This window comes from Numenius arquata, chromosome 5 (genome assembly GCF_964106895.1).
Source record: "Numenius arquata chromosome 5, bNumArq3.hap1.1, whole genome shotgun sequence".
Classification (NCBI taxonomy): domain Eukaryota; kingdom Metazoa; phylum Chordata; class Aves; order Charadriiformes; family Scolopacidae; genus Numenius; species Numenius arquata.
Genome location: NC_133580.1, coordinates 22,486,452 through 22,512,145, shown reverse-complemented (window position 1 = coordinate 22,512,145; position 25,694 = coordinate 22,486,452). Strand labels below are relative to the sequence as shown.

General features: G+C 47.1%; 1 protein-coding gene across 1 annotated transcript in view; it reads left to right on the top strand.

Annotated features, from left to right (window-relative positions):
* The window catches only part of MED12 (mediator complex subunit 12), a 39,411-nt gene that overhangs the window by 2,337 nt on the left and 11,380 nt on the right, over nt 1-25,694 (top strand). Inside the window, exons 4-32 of the mRNA XM_074148344.1 lie at nt 131-290; nt 2,864-3,039; nt 3,320-3,430; nt 4,156-4,410; nt 6,575-6,721; nt 6,846-6,945; nt 7,383-7,519; nt 8,345-8,476; nt 8,878-9,004; nt 9,649-9,878; nt 10,308-10,388; nt 11,346-11,519; nt 11,796-11,940; nt 12,942-13,060; nt 13,211-13,354; nt 14,149-14,312; nt 14,562-14,693; nt 17,785-18,012; nt 18,213-18,357; nt 18,654-18,774; nt 19,464-19,565; nt 20,279-20,392; nt 20,676-20,839; nt 23,794-23,973; nt 24,159-24,230; nt 24,529-24,689; nt 24,781-24,942; nt 25,025-25,136; nt 25,385-25,474. Of these exons, the coding sequence (XP_074004445.1) occupies nt 131-290; nt 2,864-3,039; nt 3,320-3,430; nt 4,156-4,410; nt 6,575-6,721; nt 6,846-6,945; nt 7,383-7,519; nt 8,345-8,476; nt 8,878-9,004; nt 9,649-9,878; nt 10,308-10,388; nt 11,346-11,519; nt 11,796-11,940; nt 12,942-13,060; nt 13,211-13,354; nt 14,149-14,312; nt 14,562-14,693; nt 17,785-18,012; nt 18,213-18,357; nt 18,654-18,774; nt 19,464-19,565; nt 20,279-20,392; nt 20,676-20,839; nt 23,794-23,973; nt 24,159-24,230; nt 24,529-24,689; nt 24,781-24,942; nt 25,025-25,136; nt 25,385-25,474 (4,185 nt within the window). The remainder of the gene's footprint in view (nt 1-130; nt 291-2,863; nt 3,040-3,319; nt 3,431-4,155; nt 4,411-6,574; nt 6,722-6,845; nt 6,946-7,382; nt 7,520-8,344; nt 8,477-8,877; nt 9,005-9,648; nt 9,879-10,307; nt 10,389-11,345; nt 11,520-11,795; nt 11,941-12,941; nt 13,061-13,210; nt 13,355-14,148; nt 14,313-14,561; nt 14,694-17,784; nt 18,013-18,212; nt 18,358-18,653; nt 18,775-19,463; nt 19,566-20,278; nt 20,393-20,675; nt 20,840-23,793; nt 23,974-24,158; nt 24,231-24,528; nt 24,690-24,780; nt 24,943-25,024; nt 25,137-25,384; nt 25,475-25,694) is intronic.

The window sequence follows — 25,694 nt, the reverse complement described above, 5'->3', positions numbered from 1 at the left end:
TTTCAATTTGTTTTGTTTCTGTTTATACTGAAATGCAGCTCTGGTACTGTTGCCTTCTGACCAGAGGTTGCTTTGGAATAGTTCCCATCTAAGTCCTCAGTTGCAATTCTCCCTCTCGATTCTGTTACAGGTGCCCATTTTTAGCAAAAAGGAAGAGGTCTTTGGTTATTTGGCGAAATACACTGTTCCAGTAATGAGAGCGGCCTGGCTCATCAAAATGACTTGTGCCTATTATGCTGCCATCACAGAAACCAAGGTGAAAAAGCGTCATGTCATCGATCCCTTCATTGGTAAGCATTTTGTGTGGTTTCGTCTGTCCTAGGTGTTTCCTTCTCGGCCTGCTCTTAAAGAGTAAGAGGTGGCCTAGAAATTCGTATAAACTTGTCTCCTGCTGATAACTCCTGGTGCTCTGACACGCATAACTGTCTAAAACAGCAGGGCCCACCTGTGAGAGTGCACTGTTGAAAGGTAAGTCTCAGCAGCCACAAATGCTTCCTGAGAGCCTACCTCTTCTTCCTCCCCGTTAAGTTCTGCTGTGCTCCTTCGCTGTACAACCTGGTTTTTTTCTTATTTAAACGCTATAATTTAACGGTGACTGATTAGCTGCTGCTTAAGCGAGTATGTTTCCCGGAGAATTCCCGTATGTTATTCCTCGTTTGTGTTTCCAATTTTCTTAAGCCTTACTGGATCCCATATCTAACATCCTTTGCATCCTGGCCTGCTTGAGATTGCTGCAGTCTAGGAGAGCTCCCCTGGCTGTTTTCTGGTTTGTGTGGCTGGGACTACGGGTCCTGACCACACTCCTTTCGAAAGCAGTATTAGCAATGCAAGTCCATGGATATTTTTTTTCCTTTTTGTTTATCTTTGGTATAAAGATTACACAGGCTTCTTGGCTCTGTTTCTGGAGGTTGATTGGGTTGTTAGTTAGATGTATTTATTTCACAGAATTATAGGGGTTGGAAGGGACCTCTGGAGATCATCTTGTCCAACCCCCTGCCAGAGGAGGTCCACCCAGAGCAGGTTGCACAGGAACGTGTCCAGGCGGGGTTTGAACGTCTCCAGAGAAGGAGACTCCACCACCTCTCTGGGCAGCCTCTTCCAGGGCTCTGCCACCCTCACAGGAAAGAAGTTCTTCCTCATGTTTAGGTGGAACTTCTTATGTTTAAGTTTGTGCCCGTTCCCTCTTGTCCTGTCACTGGGCACCACTGAAAAAAGACTGGCCCCATCCTCCTGACACCCACCCTTTAAGTATTTATAGGCATTGATCAGATCCCCCCCTCAGCCTTCTCTTCTCCAGACTAAACAGACCCAAGTCTCTAAGCCTTTCCTCATCAGAGAGATGTTCTAGTCCCCTTATCATCTTCATGGCCTCCACTGTACCCTCTCCAGCAGTTCCCTGTCCTTCTGGAACTGGGGAGCCCAGAACTGGACCCAGTGCTCCAGATGGGGCCTCCCCAGGGCAGAGCAGAGTGGCAGGATGACCTCCCTTGACCTGCTGGCCACACTCTTCTTGATGCACCCCAAGAGACCATTGGCCTTCTTGGCCACAAGGGCACATTGCTGGCTCATGGTCATCCTGGTGTCCACCAGGACTCCCAGGTCTTTCTCCTCAGAGCTGCTCTCCAGCAGGTCAGCCCCAACCTGTCCTGGTGCAGGGGGTTATTCCTCCCCAGGTGCAGGATCCTACACTTGCCCTTGTTGAATGTCATCAGGTTCCTCTCTGCCCAGCTCTCCAGCCTGTCCAGGTCTCACTGAATGGCAGTACAACCTTCTGGAGTGTCAGCCACCCCTCCCAGTGTTGTGCCATCAGCAAACTTGCTGAGGGTACACTCGGTCCCCTCACCGAGGTCCTCGATGAATATGTTTAGCAAGATGGCACCCAGGCGTGACCCCAGCGGAACACCACTAGTTACAGGTCATCATAACCCTCTGAGCTCTGCCATTCAGCCCGTTCGCCATCCACCTCGCTGTCCTCTCATCTAAGCCACACTTTCTGAGTATACTTATGAGGATGTTACAGGAGACAATGTCAAAAACCTCGCTGAAGTCCAGGTGGACAACATCCACTGCTCTCCCCTCATCCACCCAGCCAGTCATTCTATTGTAGAAGGCTATCAGATTGGTCAAGCATAATTTCCCCTTGGTGAATCCATGCTGACCACTCCTGGTGACCCTTTTTTCTTCTACATGCTTAGAGATGACATCCAGGATGAGCTGTTCACTAATCCATTTCATTTACTTTCCTGTTCCTTTGAGTGTTTGTCCTACTGCTCAGCCTGTGTTGTTTTTTTTCCACGTTCTTGCACATGTTACCTTGGGTTTTGCCGTCTGCATTGTCCCAGAGGAGTGTACTCGTGCTGTCGCTTTGTGTGTTGAGTTTGTGTCTTGTACAGTTTTAGTGAAAACAGTTATTTAAAAAAAATCATTGATTATGGCTTTACAGTGTTACCTGAAAGAGATTAAGAACAAGTTCAGAGTTGAAGCGTTTCCAGTGTTTCTGCTGTCTGTAAGATTATTGAGGATGCTCAACCAGGCTGCCCACTGGAAAGCCTCTTGTCTCTCCCTGCTGATGCTCAACAACTTCAGTGGAGGAATCTTTCTTCCCAACTTTTCTTGTACAAAGTAACCCTGCCCCCAAACAGAGAAGTCTTTCCCCTGGTTCCATGTTTGTGTGGATGCCTCTTCCTCCCTGCCCCCAGGCCACAAGCAAAGCTAATATTGTGGCACTTACTTTTCTTTCTTTGTCTTTTTGTCCTTTTCAAATGACACGAACGTTTTTGGCTTTCCACCTGCGCGGCAGCCTGGTTCTTTCCTGCTTCTTTTTACCACGGCACTTGTTGCTAACCTGTTTCCTCTTTTCCAGAATGGACGCAGATCATCACCAAGTACTTGTCAGAGCAGCTACAGAAAATCGCGGAGTTCTACAGGCAGCTCCCAGGGCAAGGCTGTGGCTCACCCTCTGGGCCAATGCCGCAGGAGGTGGAACAAGCTTTGAAGCAGTGGGACTACAACGAGAAACTTGCTATGTTCATGTTCCAGGTGAGGGGCTGGAGGGGGCTGCTGGGTGGGGGTGTAGCAGATGAGGGCTAGGGGAAGTGGATGCAAAGTGATTTATTTTTTCATGATATTCTCTTCCTGTGAATAGATTTCTAAGGCTGGATGCAGTTTTGAGCTCCGTAGTAGAACAGGGATAGTACAGAGCTGTGCAAACTTCTAGATTTATTTCCAATGTTAGAAAGCAAGCAGCTGCTGCTCTGCCTTTCCTTAGTGGATGTTGCTTCAGCTTTTGTCTGTTTGCTCTGCCTTTATCTGTGTGCAGGATGGCATGCTGGACCGGCATGAATTCCTGACGTGGGTCCTCGAGTGCTTTGAGAAGATACGGTCAGGAGAAGACGAATTTCTGAAAATGCTCCTACCCCTGCTGCTGCGGGTGAGAAATATGTACCTGGCTCGCTTCAGGAGAGCGCTTCTGCTGTTGTCAGTCCCCTTCCTATTGCCTAAGGGATGGTGAGCTATTTTGCACTGAGAACACTAGGGAGCGTCGTTCTTAGCTCATGCAAGGAAACCTTTTTAGTCCTGGTCTCTTCTGTTTCTTTCTCCTTTACCCTGTTTCCCTGCACTGGACTTGGTAACCCCTGCCCATGTCATAGCTTAGAGCACACCACCACATGGAAACTGCTTTTCTTTCTTTCTGTTTCTCTTCTTCACGGTGAGGGTGACAGAGCCCTGGAACAGGCTGCCCAGGGAGGTTGTGGAGTCCCCTTCTTTGGAGATTTTCAAGACCCGCCTGGATGCAGTCCTGAGTAGCATTCTCTAAGCAATCCTGCTTCAGCAGGGGAGTTGGACTAGATGATCTATACGGTCCCTTCCAACTCTAAAAAAAATTCAGTGAAATTCAGTGAAAACAGATTGTGGACAGACCTTTGAAGCCCTGGGAAGGCTGGGTGTGGGTACATTTTGATACACAAAGTCATTGCCCTAGAGCATGTAAAGGGTTTTTCTGATGCTTAGTAGCCAGTGGGTGATTGATGATGCTAATGAGCTCGGTGTAAAAAGGGATTGTCTCTACAAGGCAGTGCCATGCATTATACTACTTTGGGGGGTTCAAGGCTTTCTCTTGTCTTTCTTGTAACGAGGACATTTCCCTCCCTGCAGTACTCTGGAGAGTTTGTGCAGTCTGCGTACCTGTCCAGACGTCTGGCCTACTTCTGCACCCGCAGGCTTGCTATGCAGCTGGATGGTGCTGGGGGGCACCCGCCCCACATCCTGTCTGCCCAGACAGGGAACGCTCTCCCCTCAACTCCCACCCCTCAGCCAGCTGCAGGGAATCCTCCTCCCAGCCCTTTCAGTGACTTACTGCTGTGCCCCCAGCACCGGCCAGTGGTGTACGGGCTCAGCTGCATCCTCCAGGTAGGTTTGAGTACTGGTTGGTGATAGTGGGCTCAACAGGGACAGTTTATATTGTGTGCCATCACTTGAAGAATCATTATGGTCTGGGTTGGCAACTTGCCGAGTACAGAAATATTAAACCGTGATTGTCAAAGGGTAAGTCTTTGCTGAATTGTTACACAGCTTTTGTACCAAACATCAGTGCTGTAGCAGTGCCCTTGACTGACTGGCATCAGAAAAATGGGTTGCAGTGGAGCCTTTTGCTCTATTCACAGGTGCCTCAAATGGCTGGAAAAGCTTTGCAGAAAAGGGGATGAGAAAGCTATTATATATGTCAGTAACATGTCAACTAGGAAAGGAAATTATGCCGGAAATGAAAGAATGCTTCCTAATTTTGTGAACTCTTAAAAACAAACAACCTCCCATCAGAAAAACCCACCCCCATGGAACAAAAAAAAACCCAAACCAACCAACCAGCACACACAAAAAACAACCCCTCCCTCTTCTTTAGGGGAGAACTTCAATGGTTTAGGCAGACCACTCTCCTCATGAGTGGCAACAGGCTATGAAAAGGAATAACACTAAATTCATGGTCTTTATACTTGGAATTGATTAAACCTTACCTTGTGGTAAAAGGACAAGGTTGCTGAAGCCTTATTGGTGGATGTTTGAAGGGCAAATGCTGTTGTGTCATTGTGGGACTCAGTCCATACTGTCCTTGGGTGAGAGGGAGATAGGTGAGTTCTGTTCAGCATGTGTGTTCATGGTTGTGTTTTTTGTGACGAGGTCAGGTGGTTTCCTGCAAGAGGAGTGGAGATTTGCCCTTTTCAGGGGAGGAAAGGAGTGTGTTAAAGCAGAGGAGATTCTGGAGAGTGCAGGATGGAGCAGAAGATGGATAGGAAAAGAGCACAGAGCTTGGGAACCTGCAGCTCAACAGAGAAACTAGAGATCAAGGAGCCCTGACAGGATTGAGAAGCAGCCAGCCAGCTCTCAAACAGGGTAGAAAGAAAATTCCTAGAGTACAGTTAGCTGGAAGTAAGGATCTGTCTGCAGGGGCTAGAGAGCAATGTGGGGGTTATAAATAACCCCTTTGTATTCCTATTAAGTCTTTCTCAGTCACTTTCAGTTTAAAAAGTTTAAAGTGTTTTTTTTTTCTACATTCTGTGTGATAAAACATGTCTTTTTCAACATTAAAGTCCTTTGGGAGCTTACTTTAGGAAAAATACACAAGCACATACACCTCAAAGACTTGGCTGATTGGAGGGTTGAAAAATTTGGGGTTTGAACACAGCCTGCTTAAGAGGTTCAAATTGATTAATGATGGTCTGATCTTTTTTAGTATGTTTCAGAAGAGCTCTTCTGATAGACCTGCAGGATCTTCTGATCTGCAGATAGCAGATAAGGCTAAGGCTGAATAAGGTCTAGTGGCTGGAAGTTGGAGCTGGGTAAAGTCAGGCTGGAAAGAGATGCATTTCTAACAGTGTACATAATTAACCTTTGCTCAAATGTTCTCGAGGTACGATGGATTCTTTGGTTTGAGCGTTTAAAACAGCATTGGATGTCTAGCTTAACATCTGGCTCCTTGTGAGCCAGAAGCTGTAGGGGTGTATCCTAGGAATCGTTCAGTGAAGCTTTGTGTTTGTGTGGGTGTCTGTACAAGACGATAAAAGAATGAAAATGTGTATATAATAGTATTGTTATTATAATCATCCTTGTAATTATTAAATAATATAACGTAATGAGTTTGGGTCTGTTGACTCATGCTTCTTCTAACACTTTACTCTTGATGTCACTGATGTAAATGCTGCTCCTGGGCCATGAGGGTTGGATTGTGCATTGATGATGTGAGCTGTAGGAAATAAGTTCTGTTTAGAGCAGGGAGCTCTACAGCAACGTGTTACTGCTTTTGGACAACGTGGGACTCTGGCCTTGGCTTCTTAGCATACCTAGGGCAAAAAACTCAGTGTGGCAAAAATACTAGTTTACTCTCCTGCTCTAGTATGGTCTTTAGCCCGAAGACTCTTTCAGAGCTTAGAACAAAAAAATCCAAACAGTAAATATGTGTACAGGATGATGAATGCCTGGGCAGTAGGATAAAGGAGTGCTTACGTCAGTGGAAAGCAATCTAACTTAATTGTTTTTACCTTGATTTGCTCAATGATAATGACTCTTCTATCTGTTGCAGAGTATAATTTTGTGTTGCCCAAGTGCCCTTGTGTGGCATTACTCACTGACCGATAGCAGGATAAAGACTGGCTCCCCATTGGACCACCTGCCTATAGCCCCATCCAACTTGCCCATGCCAGGAGGGAATTCAGCTTTTACACAGCAGGTGAGCAGCCTTCAAAAAAGGGAGCTTTTGCACTCCAGGATAATAGCTGTATCTTAGCTCTGTCAGGATTTTCTTTTCTTCTAAGGCATCCTTTTGTATATTTACACAAGTCCATTGTTTTTAGGTTCGAGCAAAGCTGCGTGAAATTGAGCAGCAGATAAAGGAACGTGGCCAGGCTGTGGAGGTTCGCTGGTCATTTGACAAGTGCCAGGAAACCACAGCAGGTAACTTGTTGTAGGTTGAAGTTTCTCTCCCCCTGTTCCATGTGTTACCCTGAGAAACTTCCCATCCAGCTATTTTCTTTGATTTTTCCTGCTTGTTGCCATTGGCGTTTACTGTCAGCAGTGAAAAAAAAACAAATGGCTTTTTTTTTCTTTCTGGTACAAAATCTTGCATGAGGCTGTTTCCCAGGTGTAGGGGAGTTTCTGTTACTGGAAGCTGGAAATGTGTACCAGAGCGCAATATTCTTGTATAAGTGCCATGTTCTGATACTTTCCCCAAACATCTGCTGTGAGAGGCTACTAAGCTTAGGTGGACTCTTGCCTGTCTGGTACAGCTTTCCTTAGGCAGTCTCCTGAGCGGTGTGCTCACAGAAGCTTTTGCTCCGTGGTCTGTTGTACCAATTGCAAAATAGGCATTTTTCTTCTCTGTTCTCTTCTAGGTTTCACTATTGGCCGTGTCTTGCACACTTTAGAAGTTCTGGACAGTCACAGCTTTGAAAGATCTGACTTCAGCAACTCTTTGGATTCCTTGTATAACAGGATATTTGGGCTGGGTCCAACCAAAGACAGTCATGAGGTGCCTTGGGACTTTGCTGCTGGGCCCTGGTCTCGGATGTGCTATGTTCTTGTTTATATTCCACAGTTACTGGGCTGTGTCCACAGAGAGCTGACTAGGTAGTGGCCTTTGGCCAAGAGATGCGATCTCCATTGAAAAGGATTTCATGCAGCCTTAAGTTGGGGAGGTGCTAAAGTGAGAATGAGGGGCGGGGGGGGCTCTGTGCTCTAGAAAGTCTACGCTAACAAGTCTATGTAAGCCTGAGAGTCCGCACAGCTAGCTGAGGAGAGTCTCCTGATGGAAGACATCAGTCTGGATATCAGATTTATGATAAAGACATGTTATGTGTTTGAGAGAAGTAAATGCTAACCTTGTCAAATTCTGGGCTGGCAGCTGCTTCCTGGGAGTCTGGGAGCTCACAGTTCAAGTTCCTCTTAGCCTGGGAGGTGACATATTTGTGACGTGTAGGACCATAGTGCAACCAATACAACCAGGCTGCAGATTCAGTAGTTTGGTAGTTTGCATACTTTGTATAATGCTGTTGAGAAGCCATGTTTCACTCTTTGCTAAGATCAGCACTCCATAGATGGGCTGCTGGAAGAGAGATGATTTTCTGAAGCAAAGCCAGCCTGGAGATCTGTCAAGGGCTGTGGATCACCTCATGTTGCAATGTGAAGTCAAAGCAGGAGGGCTTTAGCTTCACATCTGTCCTCTGTGGTAGGAAAAGGGGAGTGGTAGGAGTCTTCAGCAGAAGATGACTCGCTGTTCTATCCAACCTGAGGCCTTAGGACTGCTCACCTTTTCTCTTTGGCTCAGGTTCTCACTGTAGTATATGTATCTCAACAGATCTCCCCAGATGACGATGCAGTGGTGGCCTTGCTGTGCGAGTGGGCTGTCAGCTATAAACGCTCTGGACGCCACAGGGCTATGGTTGTGGCCAAACTCCTGGAGAAGCGTCAAGCAGAGATAGAGGCTGAGGTAAGTCCTTGTTCCTGGAAGGCCAGCAGCAGTAAAGGAGAGCAGACGTTACCTAGCTCGGGTTATCTAACTACTCCACCAAAGGCAAAGGCTGATCAGCACAATGCCTCTTAACACTGGTGCTGTTAATTATGGCATTTGCTCCATCTAACCCAAAGTAGGTCATAAATGAGCCTGTGGGATGGTGTGTATCCCATTTCTTGGATACGTTTGAAGACAGGTGATTGCAGTGCAGAAGTACTGTTAAACTTGGAGACTCTGAAGTAGTTTACAGAAACCTGTGTGGTGGCTTTCCTATAAGTGTAAGACAGGAATATTGGATTGAAGACTTCTTTTTGGGTTTTGTGGATAATGAGTTTCTCCTCTGTGACAGCAGTTGGTACTTTTTTCTGTTTCTCCAGAGATGTGGGGACTCTGAAGTCGTGGATGAGAAGGGCTCCATCTCTTCAGGCTCTCTCTCAGCAGCCAGCGCTCCTGTCTTTCAGGATGTCCTTATGCAGTTCCTTGACACTCAAGCTCCTATGCTAAGTATGTAATAAGAACTTAAGGTCTCCTGGTTTCTAGCTTTTCCTCTCCTGCGAACTTTGAATCTGTGTGCTATTCTTTTGTGTGTAGACCTTGGATGTATCTAAATTCTCTCTCTCGCTTCCTTGCCATTCAGAGCATACCTGGGAGAGGCAGGGAAAGCAGCCTGGAGGGCCAGATGACAGAAAGATAAGGTGGAAGCACTTCTGTTAACAGAGTGTTGACCAAGAATAAATTGCTATAGCCTAATCAGGAATTAATTCAGTCTGAGAAATAGAAGGAGGTTTCTAAATAGTAAGTGATAAAGCTCTGGAGTAGTCTCTCACTGCAAACAGATTAAGGGGGACAGGGTACCACTCTGTATGATTCAGCCAACTGTGCATCCAGCAATGACACTTCCACGCTAAAGTCCTTTGCATCCGGTCTGTGAGACTTAACTGGAGAGTTTGTGACTTACTTAATTGCCACCTGTTGAATCTGGGCTTTTTGCTTTTAGTCCCTGCTGTAATCTCAGAACTGTGTATCAGTCACTTACTATGTTGAAATCTCTGGAAACGCTTTCTCTAGCCCTAGGTTAGGTGGCTGGTGTTGCTCAGAGTGCTGCAGAAGAATTCTGGTAGCCCTGACTGTCTGTGCTGTCCTTTCAGCTGATCCTGGGAAGGAAAATGAGAAGGTGGAGTTCTTTAACCTGGTGCTGCTGTTCTGTGAGCTAATCCGACATGATGTCTTCTCTCACAACATCTACATGTGCACACTCATCTCCCGAGGTGATCTTGCCATGGATTCTCATGGGCCTCGCCCGCCCTCGCCCTTCGATGACCCTGCTGAGGATCATGACAGGAAGGAGACAGAGGGAAGCAGTGGCATCAAGCTAGAGGTGAGAGCACAAGCACCACCTCCTCTGCATGTCCCTCTGTTGTGCTTGCCCATTTTTACCATCTTGGGAGCCTCCTTGCTATTCCCTGCTGGAGGGTGTACCAGTGACTCATGCTTCTCCTTCCCCCACCCAGCCTATTTCCCTAGTGTTTCAGTTTGAAAAGTAGAAGGCTGGAAAGGACCTGCAGAGTGTAAAGGTGTAGGCAGGAAAATCTTGCGCTGCTCAGAGCAGCATATCATGAGGAGCTGCTGTGTGAGGCCTGTCCATGATATTTGCAGTGTATTAGCCTCCCAACTTGCCAGGCACCATGGGTGTGTTGGCGCATTGCTATCGCTGTCCCACGTGGACATGGAGTACTGTACTAAACAAATATTCTCTTGTTCCCTGGTGCATCACTGAGATGTGTAAAGCTGCTCGCTCTGTTCCCAGGACACAGGTCTTTCTGAGCCCATGGACATCGACCACAACTCCAGCATGCTCTTTGATGACATGGAGAAGACAGACTTTTCGGTATGTTCCTGTGTTTTCTACCTGCTCCTCAGTAAGTAGGTCAGCATGTTGCAGTGGGACCAGGGACAGCACGTGCCTTGCTTTTGTGTGAGTACTCCCTGTTGTGGTTTGAGGCAAAACAGAATCAATTTTCAGTATTTTTTTTTCCCCTCTGTACTGCAGAGCCAGTATGCTGGAAGTGGCTAGGTTGTAAGGCAGCTGACACTGCAAAAAGGTCTATATAACCTGTTTATGCCGTTTGGAGTCCATCAGAGTAGAGTAAGATCCAGTCATTCCTGGGATCTCTTATGCTCTGGCCACTGGCAGCCCAATGTTTGGGCAGGGTAGGAAATGGGCTGCTTGGAAGTGGGTGGGAAATGGATGAGCATGATAAAACCAGGAGACTGAGAGTGACTAGTTAGTGTTGGCAGGGGTTTTCTTGATGACCTGGGAGAGGATACTGTTCTGCTGTCATCATACTGCGTGGCCTTCAGTACTTCTTCAGTTTTACAGTTCTTCTTTTGCAGGCATAGTTCATGGTTGCAGAATGCTTTGAAGCACTTAGTAATAAAAATAACTTGTGGTGGTTGAAAAATCCCTGAGTACCTACATTCCTGCAGCCATTTCTGGCCTTTCCAAGGTACATTAGACAGATGTGATGTGCAGAGCTGTGTGGCTTTCCCATGGCTTTCCCAGGATCCTTGCTTGTTCTGTGGAGGTGGTTGTTCCCAAACTCTGAAGTTGTGGTTATTTATTTCCTGTTGTTGTTAACTCAACATACAACACGGACCAGAAGCAGAAGTGGGAATAGTGTCTTAGCACGTTGCCTTGGTCATTGCCCTAAGAACTGGATGTTTCTCCAACCCACCCTCATCCTGCCCTTTTTTAGGCATGAGCAGATGTACCTTCCTTCGGCAGTCTTCAGTGTTGCAGGACCATATTCCCTAGCTACCTTTTCTTGTTCTTTTGTCTCCCTAGATGTTTTCTCCTCCAATGCATTGTGAATCTAAAGCCAGCCCTTCCCCTGAGAAACCAGATCCTGAAAAGGAAGCAAAGCCACTACTGAAGGATAAGTCTGTGGAAGGAATGCTAGCATCCCTGTATGACCAGCCTCGGCACATCCAGTATGCAACACACTTTCCTATTCCTCAGGTATGAGATCTGCTCATAACGCTCCCCTGTTGCTGCCTTGTGCTCTGGTCATGAGGCCGCTGTGTTTCCCTGTGGTACTGCTTTGGCTGGGTAAGGAACAGTCGTGCTTTCCTGCGCTGCTGCAGGAAATGATCTACTTACGATGTCTCCTTGCTTCCTCCCAGAGCAACTTGTGGGATGAAGCTTTCCTTTTCCTTTAGGAGATCCAGATGTGAAACAAGATTAAAGCATTCAGCCTCATAGTTGCTAATGCAATTGTCTCTTTTGGTTCCCTAGGAGGAATCATGCAGTCACGAGTGTAACCAACGGTTGGTAGTTCTTTTTGGGGTTGGAAAACAACGGGACGATGCTCGGCATACAATCAAGAAAATAACCAAAGACATCCTAAAAGTCTTAAACAGAAAGAGCACTGCAGAGACGGGTTAGTAGAGCTTAAGCCACTCCTTTCTGAAGTAAGAGAGTCTTTCCAGTTGGCTGGCTCCTTTGTCTCGGGTCTCACAGTGAAAGGGTTTTATATAATCTACAGTGCCTGGTGAGCTGTGTCAGTCACCGAGAGTCTGGAATGGTGCTTTGTTCCCAAACATACTAACCAGCGAGTAAGAAAATTGGTTTCCTGCTGACAATATCTGTTTAATTGAACTTTTCTTCATGGGAGGATTAAGTCATAGAAGGTTCAGAGTGAGACCCTGGCCAAAACTTTGGCTTTTCAAATTTTATTTTCTTTAGTTCTTGCATTTAGATCCTTACAGGAGAAGCAGAGAGGACTTTGCCTGTGCATATTCGGCGAAGACCTTGATTAAATGTAGCATACCCTTATGCTCAGGGCACATGCTAAATGCATAGGGTGGGTACTTTGGATAGCTGTGTCAAAATCAATAGAAAGCCTCTGACATCCATCAGCTGAGAATCTGGCTACAATATTTTTTCTCTATTATTCTGCTTTCTGAAAGGCAACTTGAAATTCTTTAAAAGATGTCAGAACACCCATTCTGACAAAGAAATTTTGAGGCTGAACATCTCCATAGAATCTATGATTCTATCTCCAATCCAGAACATCTGTTTTTATCAGGGAATCAGTGTACTGAGATCAATCAAGAGAGAAACAAACGAGAGAGATTGAACAATTGAGAGAGAAAGTATTTTTCCCCTCCGAGGAGTTGCATTCATTTGGGATAAAGTAGATGTTAACCCTGCTGTCATTCTCAGGTTAGGAATTCCTTCCTCAGCAGTTTATTGTTTTGAATTCAAGATGGTCCTTATCAGTCTAAGGTCTGGGACTCTGGCTTTTTGGCTTTGCTCTGTGGCCGGGGCTGGTCTTGCTGAGGGACTGTCAGGTGCTGATGGCTGATATCTGATGGTAGAGGCCTTCTCTGATGAGGAAGGTAGCCTAATACTATTTTCTGATCCTCCCAACTTTGGTAGGTGGAGAAGAAGGCCAGAAGAGGAAAAAGAGCAAGCCAGAAGCATTCCCAACAGCTGAAGATATCTTTGCAAAGTTCCAGCACCTTTCTCACTTTGATCAGCACCAAGTCACATCTCAGGTATGAAACTTTCAAGGCTGCTGTCCTTCTTGGGCCCTGACTGTGTCCCTTTATGTTACTGAGAGCAGCTTCCTGGAGGGAAAGGGAGATGGGCCTGCTGAGGGACTTCTGCAAGGGGAGGTAGTACTGTGTGTTGCCTTGCACTTGCAGGTATCTCGCAATGTCTTGGAACAGATCACCAGCTTTGCCTTGGGAATGTCGTACCACCTGCCTCTGGTACAGCACGTGCAGTTCATATTTGACTTGATGGAGTATTCACTCAATATCAGTGGTCTTATCGACTTTGCCATCCAGGTAAGTGCAGTCTGCTCAAACACTTCCTGGGGAGGGGATCGTCAGCCTGAGAGGCAGCAGATCTGTGCTGTGATGATTGGGCTGCTCCTGGGATCATTGGTGACCCTCTGAGCTGTATCATGGAGGTGGTCAGATTAGGTGGTCATTGCGGTGTTCCTGGGCTGCAGCTGTTAGGAATGGGTTGTTTGTGGCAGGTAATCTTAGGGGTTCTGTTCTGAGGATTATTCTTCCAGAGGCTTCAGGGTTGTCTGCAAAGGACTTGCATGACGTCTCTGTCCCTGGCTGCAGCAAGGCCTTGTTCTGAGTGAAAAGGGGATCGTCTGTCTCTGGCAGCTCTCCCACCTCGCTCCCCTGGAAGGATCCTTGGCACATGGCAGTGCAGGCTGCCTTCTGGATCCTGCTAAAATCCTGTTGCTGTTTCTGCAGCCTGTGCCAGGTGTCTCTTGAAGCCTTGCTATGGTCGCTGACGGAATTGAGGCTGTTGGCCTTAAAAAGGGAGCTGAGTGAGATTTATGCAGGACAGAATTGCCAAACGAGCCGCCTGCTACTATCTGTGGCCATATCCCAATCACCCTCTGATATCCAAGCACTGACAGTCCCTTGTGCTGCCGGAGTGAGATGTTGTGCCTAAGTATGGGGTGCCAACTGTTCCAGGGGTACATCTCTAGGCAGAAAGGCCCTGCCGGTCCCTTTCCTGGCAGGTCCTATAGGCTGTGGGTGTGGTGTGTCTCCTCCATTTCTGACCATACCTTACCCCTGTGGCTGTTGAAGGGTTTTTCTGTCATTGGGTACAGTTGCTGAATGAACTGAGCGTGGTGGAGGCAGAACTGCTGTTGAAATCCTCCGACCTTGTTGGCAGCTACACCACCAGCTTGTGCCTGTGCATCGTGGCTGTGCTGCGGCACTACCACTCCTGCCTTATATTGAACCAGGACCAGATGGCTCAAGTCTTTGAAGGGTAAGGGACTCTTCCCCTCACCGTGTGGAAGGAAGCAGCCTGTCTTCTGGGGTCATGTAAGGGGCAGGGATATATCTGTGTCCTTCCTAAAAGGTGGAAACTTCATGCCTGAGGGTTCAGCTCACAGAATTTGCAGGGGACAGGGTATGTTACTCAGTGAGCACTGTTGCTGTGAGCTCAGGAAGATATCTATGTAATGAGGTTATTCCTTATTTCTTATTGCTGCAGCATTTTTTTGTCTCTACACAGCCTGTGTGGGGTGGTGAAACATGGCATGAACCGCTCAGATGGCTCCTCAGCAGAGCGCTGTATCCTGGCCTATCTCTACGACCTCTATACCTCCTGCAGTCACCTCAAAAGTAAATTTGGGGAGCTCTTTAGGTGAGTCTGAGGCAGGTGGGATGCAGTGGGTGCTGACCAGTATAGCACCTTGGCTTAAGTGTTGCTTGTGATCTCGTTTGATGGGATTGTCACTGAGATCCTCTCAATGGGGAGCTGAACTCTTGGGAGTAGTGCCTGTTTTACAGGCAGTAATGACCCAGTGTGTAATTTTGACTCTTAGATCGTGAAGTTTTTGGTAAATTGGCTTCAGCATTCCTCTGCACCTCCACAGGTCTGTTCTTACCCCACTCCTAGAGGACAGAAGTAGAGAGATCTGTTTCTACCAAACTCTGGTGGCCGAGCAGTTTATCCTAATAGTTGTCCTCTGCTTGTACTTAGCTCCCTAATAATCCTTGGACTGCTTCTGAACCTGCTCTGCTTGGTTCTGGGTTTGTTCCTATGCTACTTTGTGCTCCTTATCCTTGTTCTGCCCCTTCAGGTTCTGCTCTGCTGATGTTGCCCCCAGGCTCTGTCCCATGGGCTTACTTAACTCTGTGGCCTTCTGCCCTTTGCAGTTCTTCTCTTGGGAACTGTGCCCCCACCAGCTCCCTGTGGAGCTCTTCCCTTGGCAGCCCAGAGATGGAGTTCCACGCATCTGCCTGGCTTTTTGCTTTCATGATCCTGTGAAGGTGTAATTCTCCTGACAGCCCTGTTATCTGGTAGAATGCTTCCCTTTGTCTTCTCTCACAGCCCCTGCTCCCTGTTAGTTTCCAGTGTGTAGGGTTATCTAACCCTTGGTGTTACCCCTCATTAAGGGGCTTGTGCCTTGGTGTCAGCTGATTAAACTACTGGCTGCTGAGAGCCTTTGAAGTCTCTCTCTGGACTGAAATGAGAGCAAGAGGGAGTGCTGTGCTCACAGGTGCCTTGAGGTTCTTTGGAGGAGTCATCACACATACAGAAATGAGAAACCTGGTATTAGTCTCATTGAATCCCCAAAAGCTGTTCAGCAAGGGTTTAGACTAAATTGTCACAAGTAAAAGGGAATATCCTCCAACAGGCAAACAATAGCTTAGAGATGCAGACAAGGAGTGGGAAGGAGTTTATATTTTGAGGGTGATCCCTCCCTGAGGAGTGCCACAGGACTCTGCGAATGCTTCTGCTGTTCTACGCATCAGAAGTTGTATGAGTGGTCTCAAAACTTTTCATGTAACTGTTACTCAGTGTATAACAATAGAAATTGTCTGCAGGTTGTTGTAGGAGGGTGCAGTGATGGTGACCAGGTGATAAACTGGCAGATGAAGTTTAGTGTTGTTTAAACATAAAGCAATGCATGTAGGACTGTCCTGGTTCCCTTCCAAACTCTATGTAGTGATGGATATCTACTATTGGTTGGATGAAGGATCTTTGAGCTGTAACAGATATGTAATTGCAAATGCCATCATAGTGTTCAGTAACAGTCAAGAAGCAAATTAAATGTTAGGTATTGTTTTGGAAAGGAATGGAGAGCAGACCAGAGAGCATCATTAAGGCCACCATTTACGTCATGGTACAACTGCATGTTGTGGATTGGGGCAACAGATTCCAAAAAGCATTTCCAGTTAGGCCCAAAGGATGGTGAGTGGATAATGGCCAGAGGTTTGGCTGACTTACGAGGAACTGAATCTCCTCCCCACAGAAGAGGAAAACTGAATGTTCAGTAGGACTTAGAATACAAGCAGAAAAAGGAATTAATAGAAAATAACGAATAGTAGGTTCAGAACAAAAGAATAAACTTCATAGTTCTCATAGTTAACATGGAACTCATTCCATGTTGTGGAAAAAATTCTACTGGATTCAAAGTAGCTGGACAAATTTGCAGGAGGAAAATCTGTTGAGGAGAGCATTATCTTTAACTGAAAATCTGTGAGCCCTAAGTTCACGGAGTCACGGAATTGTCAGAGTTGGAAGGAACCTCTAGAGATCATCTAGTCCAACTCCCCTGCTAAAGCAGGGTTGCCCAGAGCACATCACTCAGGACGGCATCCAGGCGGGTCTTGAAGATCTCCAGAGAAGGGGACTCCACGACCTCCCTGGGCAGCCTGTTCCAGGGCTCTGGCACCCTCACCGGAAAGAAGTTCTTCTTCATATTTGAATGGAACTTCCCATGTTCCAGCTTGTGCCTGTTGCCCCTTGTCCTATCGCTGGAAACCACTGAAGAGTCCAGCTCCATCCTCCTTCAACCCACCCTTTACAAGTACCTTTAGGTATAGATAAGGTCTCCCCTCAGCCTTCTCTTCTCCAGGCTAAAGAGCCCCAGCTCTTTGAGCCTTTCCTCGTAAGGGAGATGCTCCAATCCCTCAATCATCCTAGTTGCTCTACGTTGGACTCTCTCCAGTAGTTCCATGTTTCTCTTGAACTGGGGAGCCCAGAACTGAACGCAGTATTCCAGTTGTGGCCTCACCAGAGCAGAGTAGAGGGGGAGAATGACCTCCCTCAACCTACTGGCCACACTCTTCCCTACGCAGCCCAGGATCCCATTGACCCTCTTGGCAACAAGGGCACATTGCTGGCTCATGGATAGTTTGCTATCCACCAGGACCCCCAGATCCTTCTCCTCAGTAGTGCTTTCCAGAAGATCCATCCCTAACCTATATTAGTGCCTGGGGTTCTTCCTCCCCAGGCGCAGGACCCTACATTTGCCCTTGTTGAACCTCATTAGGTTCTTCTCTGCCCAGCTTTCCAGCCTGTTCAGGTCATGCTGGATGGCGGCACAGCCCTCTGGAGTGTCAGCCAGCCCTCCCAGTTTGGTTGCAGCAGGATGGGGAAGGATGCTGGAAAACAGTATTGCCACATACCTCTCTTGCTCTTAAACTCTTCTCTGGGCATCAACTGTTCTGATGCCAAGGGCTGAGCGAGGTGTTCCCCCGATCTGACCTGGAATAGCCATTCCCATGCTATGTTCACTGAGCCCAGGGGTAACTTCCAGGTGTTTCCACAACAAAGAATTAGCTTTACTCTTTTGGGAGGGTCTCTGTTGGTACACAGTGATCTTGAGTTTCCCCCTGTTGTTGCCAGCGAGGGCTTGTCTTGCCCAGGATTGCTTTGCTTATTAGAATTCAGTGGAAGCTTAGTTTTTTGTTTTCCTATAATCTCTCTTTTCTGTCTTGTTTAGTGACTTCTGCTCCAAGGTGAAGAATACGATCTACTGCAATGTTGAGCCATCTGACTCCAACATGCTATGGGAACCAGAGTTCATGATTGACACGATTGAGAATCCATCTGCACATAACTTTACATACACCAACCTGGGCAAGAGCCTCAATGAAAATCCGGCCAACCGCTACAGTTTCGTCTGTAATGCACTTATGCACGTGTGTGTGGGGCACCACGATCCAGACAGGTGAGAGGCAGAACTTTCATGGTTCTATTGAGATAGTAATATCTTCAGGTGAGGGTAAGAAAGCCCGTTGCCATTCCTTGGCTGTCTTGAGGTGTGAGGAGTAAGGAGCCATGGCTGGGGTCCCTTAGAGAGTCACTGACCTGATGGCATGCGTGAGTAGCAAAGTTGACAGTCTGCTTTTTTCGTTATTTATTTAACAGGGTGAACGACATTGCTATCCTGTGTGCTGAGCTAACGGGCTACTGCAAGTCTCTAAGCGCCGAGTGGCTGGGTGTGCTCAAAGCTTTGTGCTGTTCCTCCAATAATGGGACCTGTGGCTTCAATGATCTCCTCTGCAACGTTGATGCAAGTGCAAACATACTAATGGGGAAAAGGAATTGAAGCTGGAGTGGAGGGATCCCTTGGGAGAAGGCAGAAATGAACAAGGGATGGAGGCTTTGTCTTCTGAGGACAGGGGACAGGCTTTGAATACCAGGGCTACCTTTTGGTGTTTATTGCAGCCTGGGCTGATCATGGACATTGACCTGGGGTTATGGGCCCTTCTCCCCCCCCTCCTCAGCTCCTAGGCAATCTGAGGAATTGCTGACAGAGGGAATGAGGCAGAGACTGTTGTGATCACTGGCTGATCTCTTCTCTTCCAGGTCAGTGACTTATCTTTCCATGATTCCCTGGCCACCTTTGTTGCCATTCTCATTGCCCGGCAGTGCTTGCTGCTTGAGGACCTGATTCGCTGTGCTGCTATTCCCTCACTCCTCAATGCTGGTAAGTGTGTCCCTGCAGAAAGCTGGTCTTGGGTCTCAGTTGTGGCTCAAAGTCTTGTGCTTGATGGGTATTTGTGAACCCATAGTTGTGAAACATGCCTCCAATACTTCTTTTATAGTATGGTACTTAAGAATTGAATGTTTTACTTCAGAGAGTTTCTGGCTTTGTGGTTTCTATCAAAAACTGGTTGTGCTTTTCAACATCTTGCTCTCTGGAGTTTGTGTGCAAGCTGAAATAAGCACAGAGAGATGTTATCAGCCACACTGTCTGACCAGTGGGCTCAGCCCAGAACTCCAGCAGTACTCCTCCCACTGCTGACACAGTTCAGCTTAGCACTTTGGCTAGAGCAGCCAGCTGACCAGTTGGGCCTACAGCGCCTGGGTCGCTCTGCCTTTACTCTGCCACCAGCCTTCCTAGCTTTGCTCTGGGTGCTGCAGCATCCAGACTCTGACTGGGTGAAGTTGGGAAAATGGAGCAAGCAGAATGCAGTGCATGTCGTTGGGGATAACACCGATGGATGTGCTCACTTGCATGTTAATTGCTGCACGTGCTCCATATTTGTAAATACAGTAAGGCTGCTGAGCTGCTCAATGGGCTGCTGCAGGGCAGTGCACTGTGAATAGCTTTTGGATTGAGAGTCAGCTGTCCTGGTGCTTAAGAAATCTCAGTCGGCTGTTTTCTTTACATAGCCTGCAGTGAACAGGACTCGGAACCAGGAGCACGTCTGACCTGCCGGATTTTACTCCATCTGTTTAAGACTCCGCAGCTGAACCCATGCCAGCAGGATGGCAGTAAGTGAATGACAGTAGAGCCTTTCTTTATTGTGAAAGTACTGAGGCTCTTGCACCTCGAGAAAAGAGGTGGATCCTATGATTAGAGATCATGACCTGCTTGCTTTGAATAAAGCAGGCAAAGCCTGATACACTGCTTTCTGCAGAGGACAAGGAACAATATCCTTCCATTTATGTCACTCCATGGTAGCCAGGCATGTTGGGGAGGAGGCCCTTGGAGGCAGCAAACCAGCCAGTAGAGGTGGCCGTGCCATCACTAAGCCATTAAAATAATGATCACTTTTTTTTTTTTATGTCTAAAGCTTTGTATAGCCTCTTAACTTGGTGCCAGAAGCTGCTATTTTACAGCACTCCCTTTTTGTGTGATGGTGGAAACAGTCCAGGAAGCTCTGTTCTTGGCTCCTCATCAGTATCCTGATAGCTGGGATCTCTAAATCTAGCCTGTATTCTAGGTTAGGGTACTGTTGGAGCTTGGAGTTCATGACACAGGCACTGCTCCCCGTTTGGATTTCATGGTTCGGTTGTCACAGTGTGATTGGCACTATGCTTTGTGAAACTTAATTAAATTGACCCCATGTTATGGCTGTGAAAAGAACTAGCCTCAGGATTCTCAGAGCTGGATTCTGCAATGCTGGCTGGCACGTAATTCAGGCAGCTCTGGAGCCTACGCCTTTCTCGCTGGGTATTGCCTTTCTCCATTGTCCTCTTTGCAGACAAACCCACGGTGGGGATCCGCTCTTCCTGTGACCGTCACTTACTGGCAGCTTCCCAGAATCGTATTGTGGACGGAGCGGTCTTTGCGGTGCTGAAGGCTGTCTTCGTTCTGGGTGTGTACCTGTGTTAGCCTCAAACTGTAAGAATGTTTTTAGGGGAGTTGGGAGAAGGGCATTCTGCTGCATGTGTTGGCTCTGCAGAAGGCCAGAGGAGATCTGTTTTGGTGGGTATGTGGCTTGTCTGAAGCCTTCCGGTTGAGCTGTAAATGTGCTTCATATTAGCTGCACAGAGATCACTGATGGCAGAGAGAGAGTTTACAAATCCTAAGATTTGGGTGGGTCAGGCTTTGGGTTTAACATCATTGATGATTAAGTGACACTTGTGCTTTTCTTGTAGGAGATGCAGAACTGAAAGGCTCTGGCTTTTCCCACCCTGGAGGTGTCGATGATCTCATGGATGATGAGCTAGGCACCAGGAAGGCTGGTGGTCGGGTAGTAACTGTAGAAACAGCTAGCTTGGATATTTATGCCAAGTATGTGCTAAGGAGTATATGTCAACAGGTGAGTCTGTCCCGTCTCTAGGTTTGTCTTTATCCCTTCTGCAGACAGATACATCCCATGTGACTTTCTGCAGCTGAGGTTTGGCAGGCATTTCCTTGAAACACCAGTAAAGAACCTGTGATGGTTCTGCCACGTGATGGCGCTAAGGATTGCTCACCATTAGCAAAAAAAGAGGCGAACACTTGACAAGAATTAGGTGTTACAGTATGCAGGGACTGCACATACCCTTTGCTTTGGCAACAGCACAGGGCTCACGTCCAAGGAGGGTTCGGGGAGCAGTTTGCTGAGATGTGTGCTGAAGGCAAAGAAGATAAGCATGAGAGAGACAGGTTGTTGAAGTGATAAACGGTGCTTTTCAGAACTAAGCTTAAGTGTTGCTTGCAGCCAGGCTGTTAATGTATACCTGGGCTTTCCAGTGCCCTGTTTAGTTAATTAAAGGAACAGCAACGAAAATCTTTTGCTTAGCTTAATCTGACAGCACCAATATTTCTGTTCCTTTGTGGAAAATGAACGTTTGAGGAACTGAAACCTGGCTAATAAGGTAGCTGGATTCAGAGTGGGGTGGCTGTTACCACTACTATATGAAAATGGGTGTTGAAGGGTGTCCTTGGCCTTGGTTGCCAATTTATTCTGTCAGCAGGAAAGATGCAGAGTTACAATTTGAAACCTGTACTCTGTTACTAATGTGTAAACACAACACGTTAGTGCTGTGTTGTCCTCATGCTTTATGATGCCGCCGTTTCTTACTTGGCTCACTCTATAGCAATGTTACCGGGCTGCCAGAGAAGAATTGGAGCCACCTATTTACAAGCATAAATTCAACATACTTGGTGTTACTGAAACCTGACTGTAGCATTGACAGAAGTAGATATTCCCTTGCTGGTCCTGGTCTACGTAGGAAGGACTCGCAGTAGGTAGAAAGCGTGTGTGTGTTTGTACAGGAGGGATTAGCAGGGTCAGGTATCGCTACTTGTACCCATTGTTGGCTGCGCTGGTTATGTAGGAGGTGAGCATTCCAGGAGACCCCAGTGAGAACCACCAAATTGTGCCAGAGCTTCTGCAACTGTAAAGAGTTGGTAAAATGATGTGTTTAATATTAGTGCCTCCAGCGTGAGCGGTGGATGCTGCAGAACTCACACTATCAATTCTGAATTGTCATGGAATGCCCTGAACTAAAGGTTGTGATTTCTCTGACTCAGAAAATGTTGCATCTAGTATTCAGGTGTATATTTTATAATAGACTTCATCATGAGGGGGTGGGGAAAAGGAGCAGATAACAGAATTAAGTTAAAGGTTTCTTAGGTGCAAATGATTGTGATATAATTGCTCGTCTGCCCTTTAGCCCGTTTAAAGTAATAAATGTAATTGTGACTAGCTTTTTGAATAGGTTAACTTATAAGAGCTGTGATAAACTAAAGTGAGAACCAAGAGGGAGGCTTGAGTCAAAGGTGCTCACCTGAATGTGGTGATTGGGATGGTGGAGTTGTCCATAGCGCTTGGAAAACGTGTTCATAGTGGTCTCTTGTGAAGAGGCAGGTGAGGGGCTCTGTTTTGGCAATATGAAGCCTTTGGCAGTGGCTGTTTTGTAAGGACATGTTGCAGAGAGAGAGGCTAGAAGTCCCTCAAGGTTGAAGATGGTAGTTGACTTCATATTTATTTGTGAGATTATACCGATAAAATGGGTCAGAGATGAAGTCTGAATGCTTTGTAGGAAGCTGAGCAAGTGACAAAAAGGGTCTTCTCAAGGATAGACATATTACCTGTGCAAGGAAGAGACACTTCAAGAGATGATGATGTAGCAACACTGAAGGGGAGAAATGCAGTAGGCATTGGAGATACCACCCGATCATGTCTATTGGCAAAGTGGAAACTTCATCTGGGGTGAAGCCAAAAATCTAGGCTGAGGTTTCACAAGGATTTCAAACCAGAGATGTAGCCTTTCCGATCTTTGTGCTCTACCCTGTGCTTAGAGTGCGCTCTCCTGCTGAGAGGGACTGTTCCCAGCTTTCCATGCTTGGCACCAGCAACTCTGCTTTGTGAACTGGATCCTCGTCTCTTCTCTGGTTGTCACTTCTCAGTGGAAGAGTCTTCTGATCAGACTTGCTCTGCAGCTGCAGAAGTGCTTATGTAGCAGTCCTCTGTAGATTTTAATTTCATGAATTTGCCTAATTGATTTTTCAATATGAAAAAATCCTGCGGTAATGAATGCTTGCAGGTTGGTTGTCAATTGTGTGAAGTACCTACCTCATGTTTGTTATGGACACTGCTGCCTTTATTATTTTCGTACATTTAGGGACCACCAACTGAAACCAAGAGGCTGACAGTGATAGTTTTCTGTCTACCTTCTCGTGATTTGTGACTTTATAAATGGCTTGCATCCAGTCAGTTGTTTCCCTTCCAAGCTTTGAGGAGTAAAGTCATTGTTTTTTTACTAAGGATGGCAGTGTGTTTTCCATCCCTATTTGAGAATTAAAGGGATGTGCTTTTCCTTAAGACACGTTCTAGTTTTTAGCCTTAGCTGCAGCCCTGAGTTATTTAATTTAGGACAGCTCCAGGGCTTTGCTGTGCAGGAAATAGACTAAATGATTTTAAGTGATTTCTTCTGATCTTTTGAACCCAAGCGGCATTGTTGATGGAGCCTGGGCATGGCAGTGCCTGTGTGCTATTAAATCATACCAATATTTTATCAAAAGAAACAGCAGCTACTGTGTTTCACCGCAGCTGACTTGTCAAAGTTGATGTTTCCTCTGTTGTGATTGCTGTGCTGTGCTTGACGCCTGCTGAATCAGGATAGTACAGTTCATGAAGAGAAATAATTATCAGGCATAACTGCGCACTAATAAGGCTTTTGTGAGTTTGATGTGTTCCCTGCATCTCTCTGAGACTGAAAGCAGGGGCGCTGGTTTGGAATCAGACATCAGTTCGTCTGTGCTGACTCTGCCCTCGTCTTGCAGGAGTGGGTAGGTGAGCGATGTCTGAAGTCCCTCTGTGAAGACAGCAATGACTTGCAGGATCCTGTCCTGAGCAGCACACAGGCCCAGAGGCTGATGCAGCTGATTTGTTATCCACACCGGCTGCTGGACAATGAGGAAGGAGAAAATCCTCAGCGGCAGAGGATTAAACGCATCTTACAGGTGCAGGCTCTTGGCAGAATCTAAGAACATCCTAGTAATTGCTTAACATAGTGTTAGAGTGGGGTTGTCCAAAGTACGGCCCTCTGAGGGGTCTGATGCTCCTTGTCATGAGAGCTGAGGGTGTGGGTTGACGTTGTTTGAACTGAGATAAGGACTCATATGAAGTATGTTTGCATGTGTTGCAGAATCTGGACCAGTGGACCATGAGGCAATCCTCACTGGAGCTGCAGCTCATGATTAAGCAGACAGCAAGCAATGTGAGTTTCTGCTCAGAGGGACCATGCAGGGGGGTGTGTTGCCAGTGTTGAAGTGGCTGCTTGTGAGGTGGTGGGGAGGTGGCCTGGCAGAAGTGGGAACAGGGAGAGAGTAAGCAGAGAGGGAGTCAGGCCTGTGAAAGCCAAGCACGAGAAGGATGCGATGAGTCTGAGGCCCAAAGAGCAGCATCCATGAGGAAGTTGGCAGACTGGGTTTGTACTGAGTTGCGTTGAAATGTGAGCCTTGTCAGTGGGTTGCTTTCAGAGAAGGACTTGGCTGTCTTTTCTTCTCTATCTCCAGGAGATGAATTCCTTGTTAGAAAATATAGCCAAGGCCACTATTGAGGTGTTCCAGCAGTCAGCAGAGACCAGCTCTGCTAGCTCTGCTGGCAATGGAGTCAACAATATCAGTAGCTCAGCAAGTGCTGCACCTGCCAGCAACAAATCCAAACCCATCCTCAGGTAGGTGTAGTCATACCATGCAGCTGCTGTGTGGACAACTCTGGATCATAGGTTGAATTGCAAACTGCTTTTCTCCCCTGTGTTGTCACAGCTCCCTGGAGAGATCAGGAGTGTGGCTGGTGGCCCCTCTGATTGCCAAGCTTCCAACATCAGTGCAAGGCCATGTGCTGAAAGCTGCTGGAGAAGAACTGGAGAAGGGGCAACATCTGGGATCATCGTCCCGCAAAGAGCGGGACCGCCAGAAGCAGAAGAGGTGAGTCCTGCAAAAGCAGGCAATGCTTGCTGTGCTGATCCCCCAGCCTGGCAGTATGGCTCCATCTTTGTTCTCTCTGCAGCATGTCCCTCCTGAGCCAGCAGCCATTTCTGTCGCTGGTGCTGACATGCTTGAAAGGACAGGATGAGCAGCGGGAAGGCCTCCTCACCTCTCTGTACAGTCAGGTCCAACAGGTAGGTGTCCTGCTTCTCCCCTCACTTTCCTCAAGGGCTTGCTCCTCCAGTAGGCAGGCTATTGGGCATGTCCTTGGGGATGTTGTCTGTCTGATTATATGTTCAATAAGGCAAAGTTCTTACCCTGGTTGGTATAGGGTGCTTGAGCTGACCATGTCTGAGTCAATGCATAACAGGCAGTACAGGCTGCTCTCGACAAACTTCAGCGTATAGCTTGTGAGGTCTCTCCTCTCTTCTAAATTTCTTAGATTGTTACGAATTGGCGGGAAGATCAGTACCAAGATGACTGCAAAGCCAAGCAGCTGATGCACGAGGCCCTGAAACTACGGCTGAATTTGGTGAGCAGTTGCAGAAAAAGAGCTTAACCATATGGGGTGAAGAGTTGTCTGCCTGTTTTCCTTTTTTTGAACACACACACTGGAGGGGCTATATATGTCCTGAGGCAAGGAAGTAAGAGAGGCGCTTGTGCTGCTTCTAGGTCTTGAGCCTTGAGTGGGATAGGGTGCATGGAAAAACTCCCTTGCTCTATTTTGCCAGGATGAAATCCACAGCCTTGGT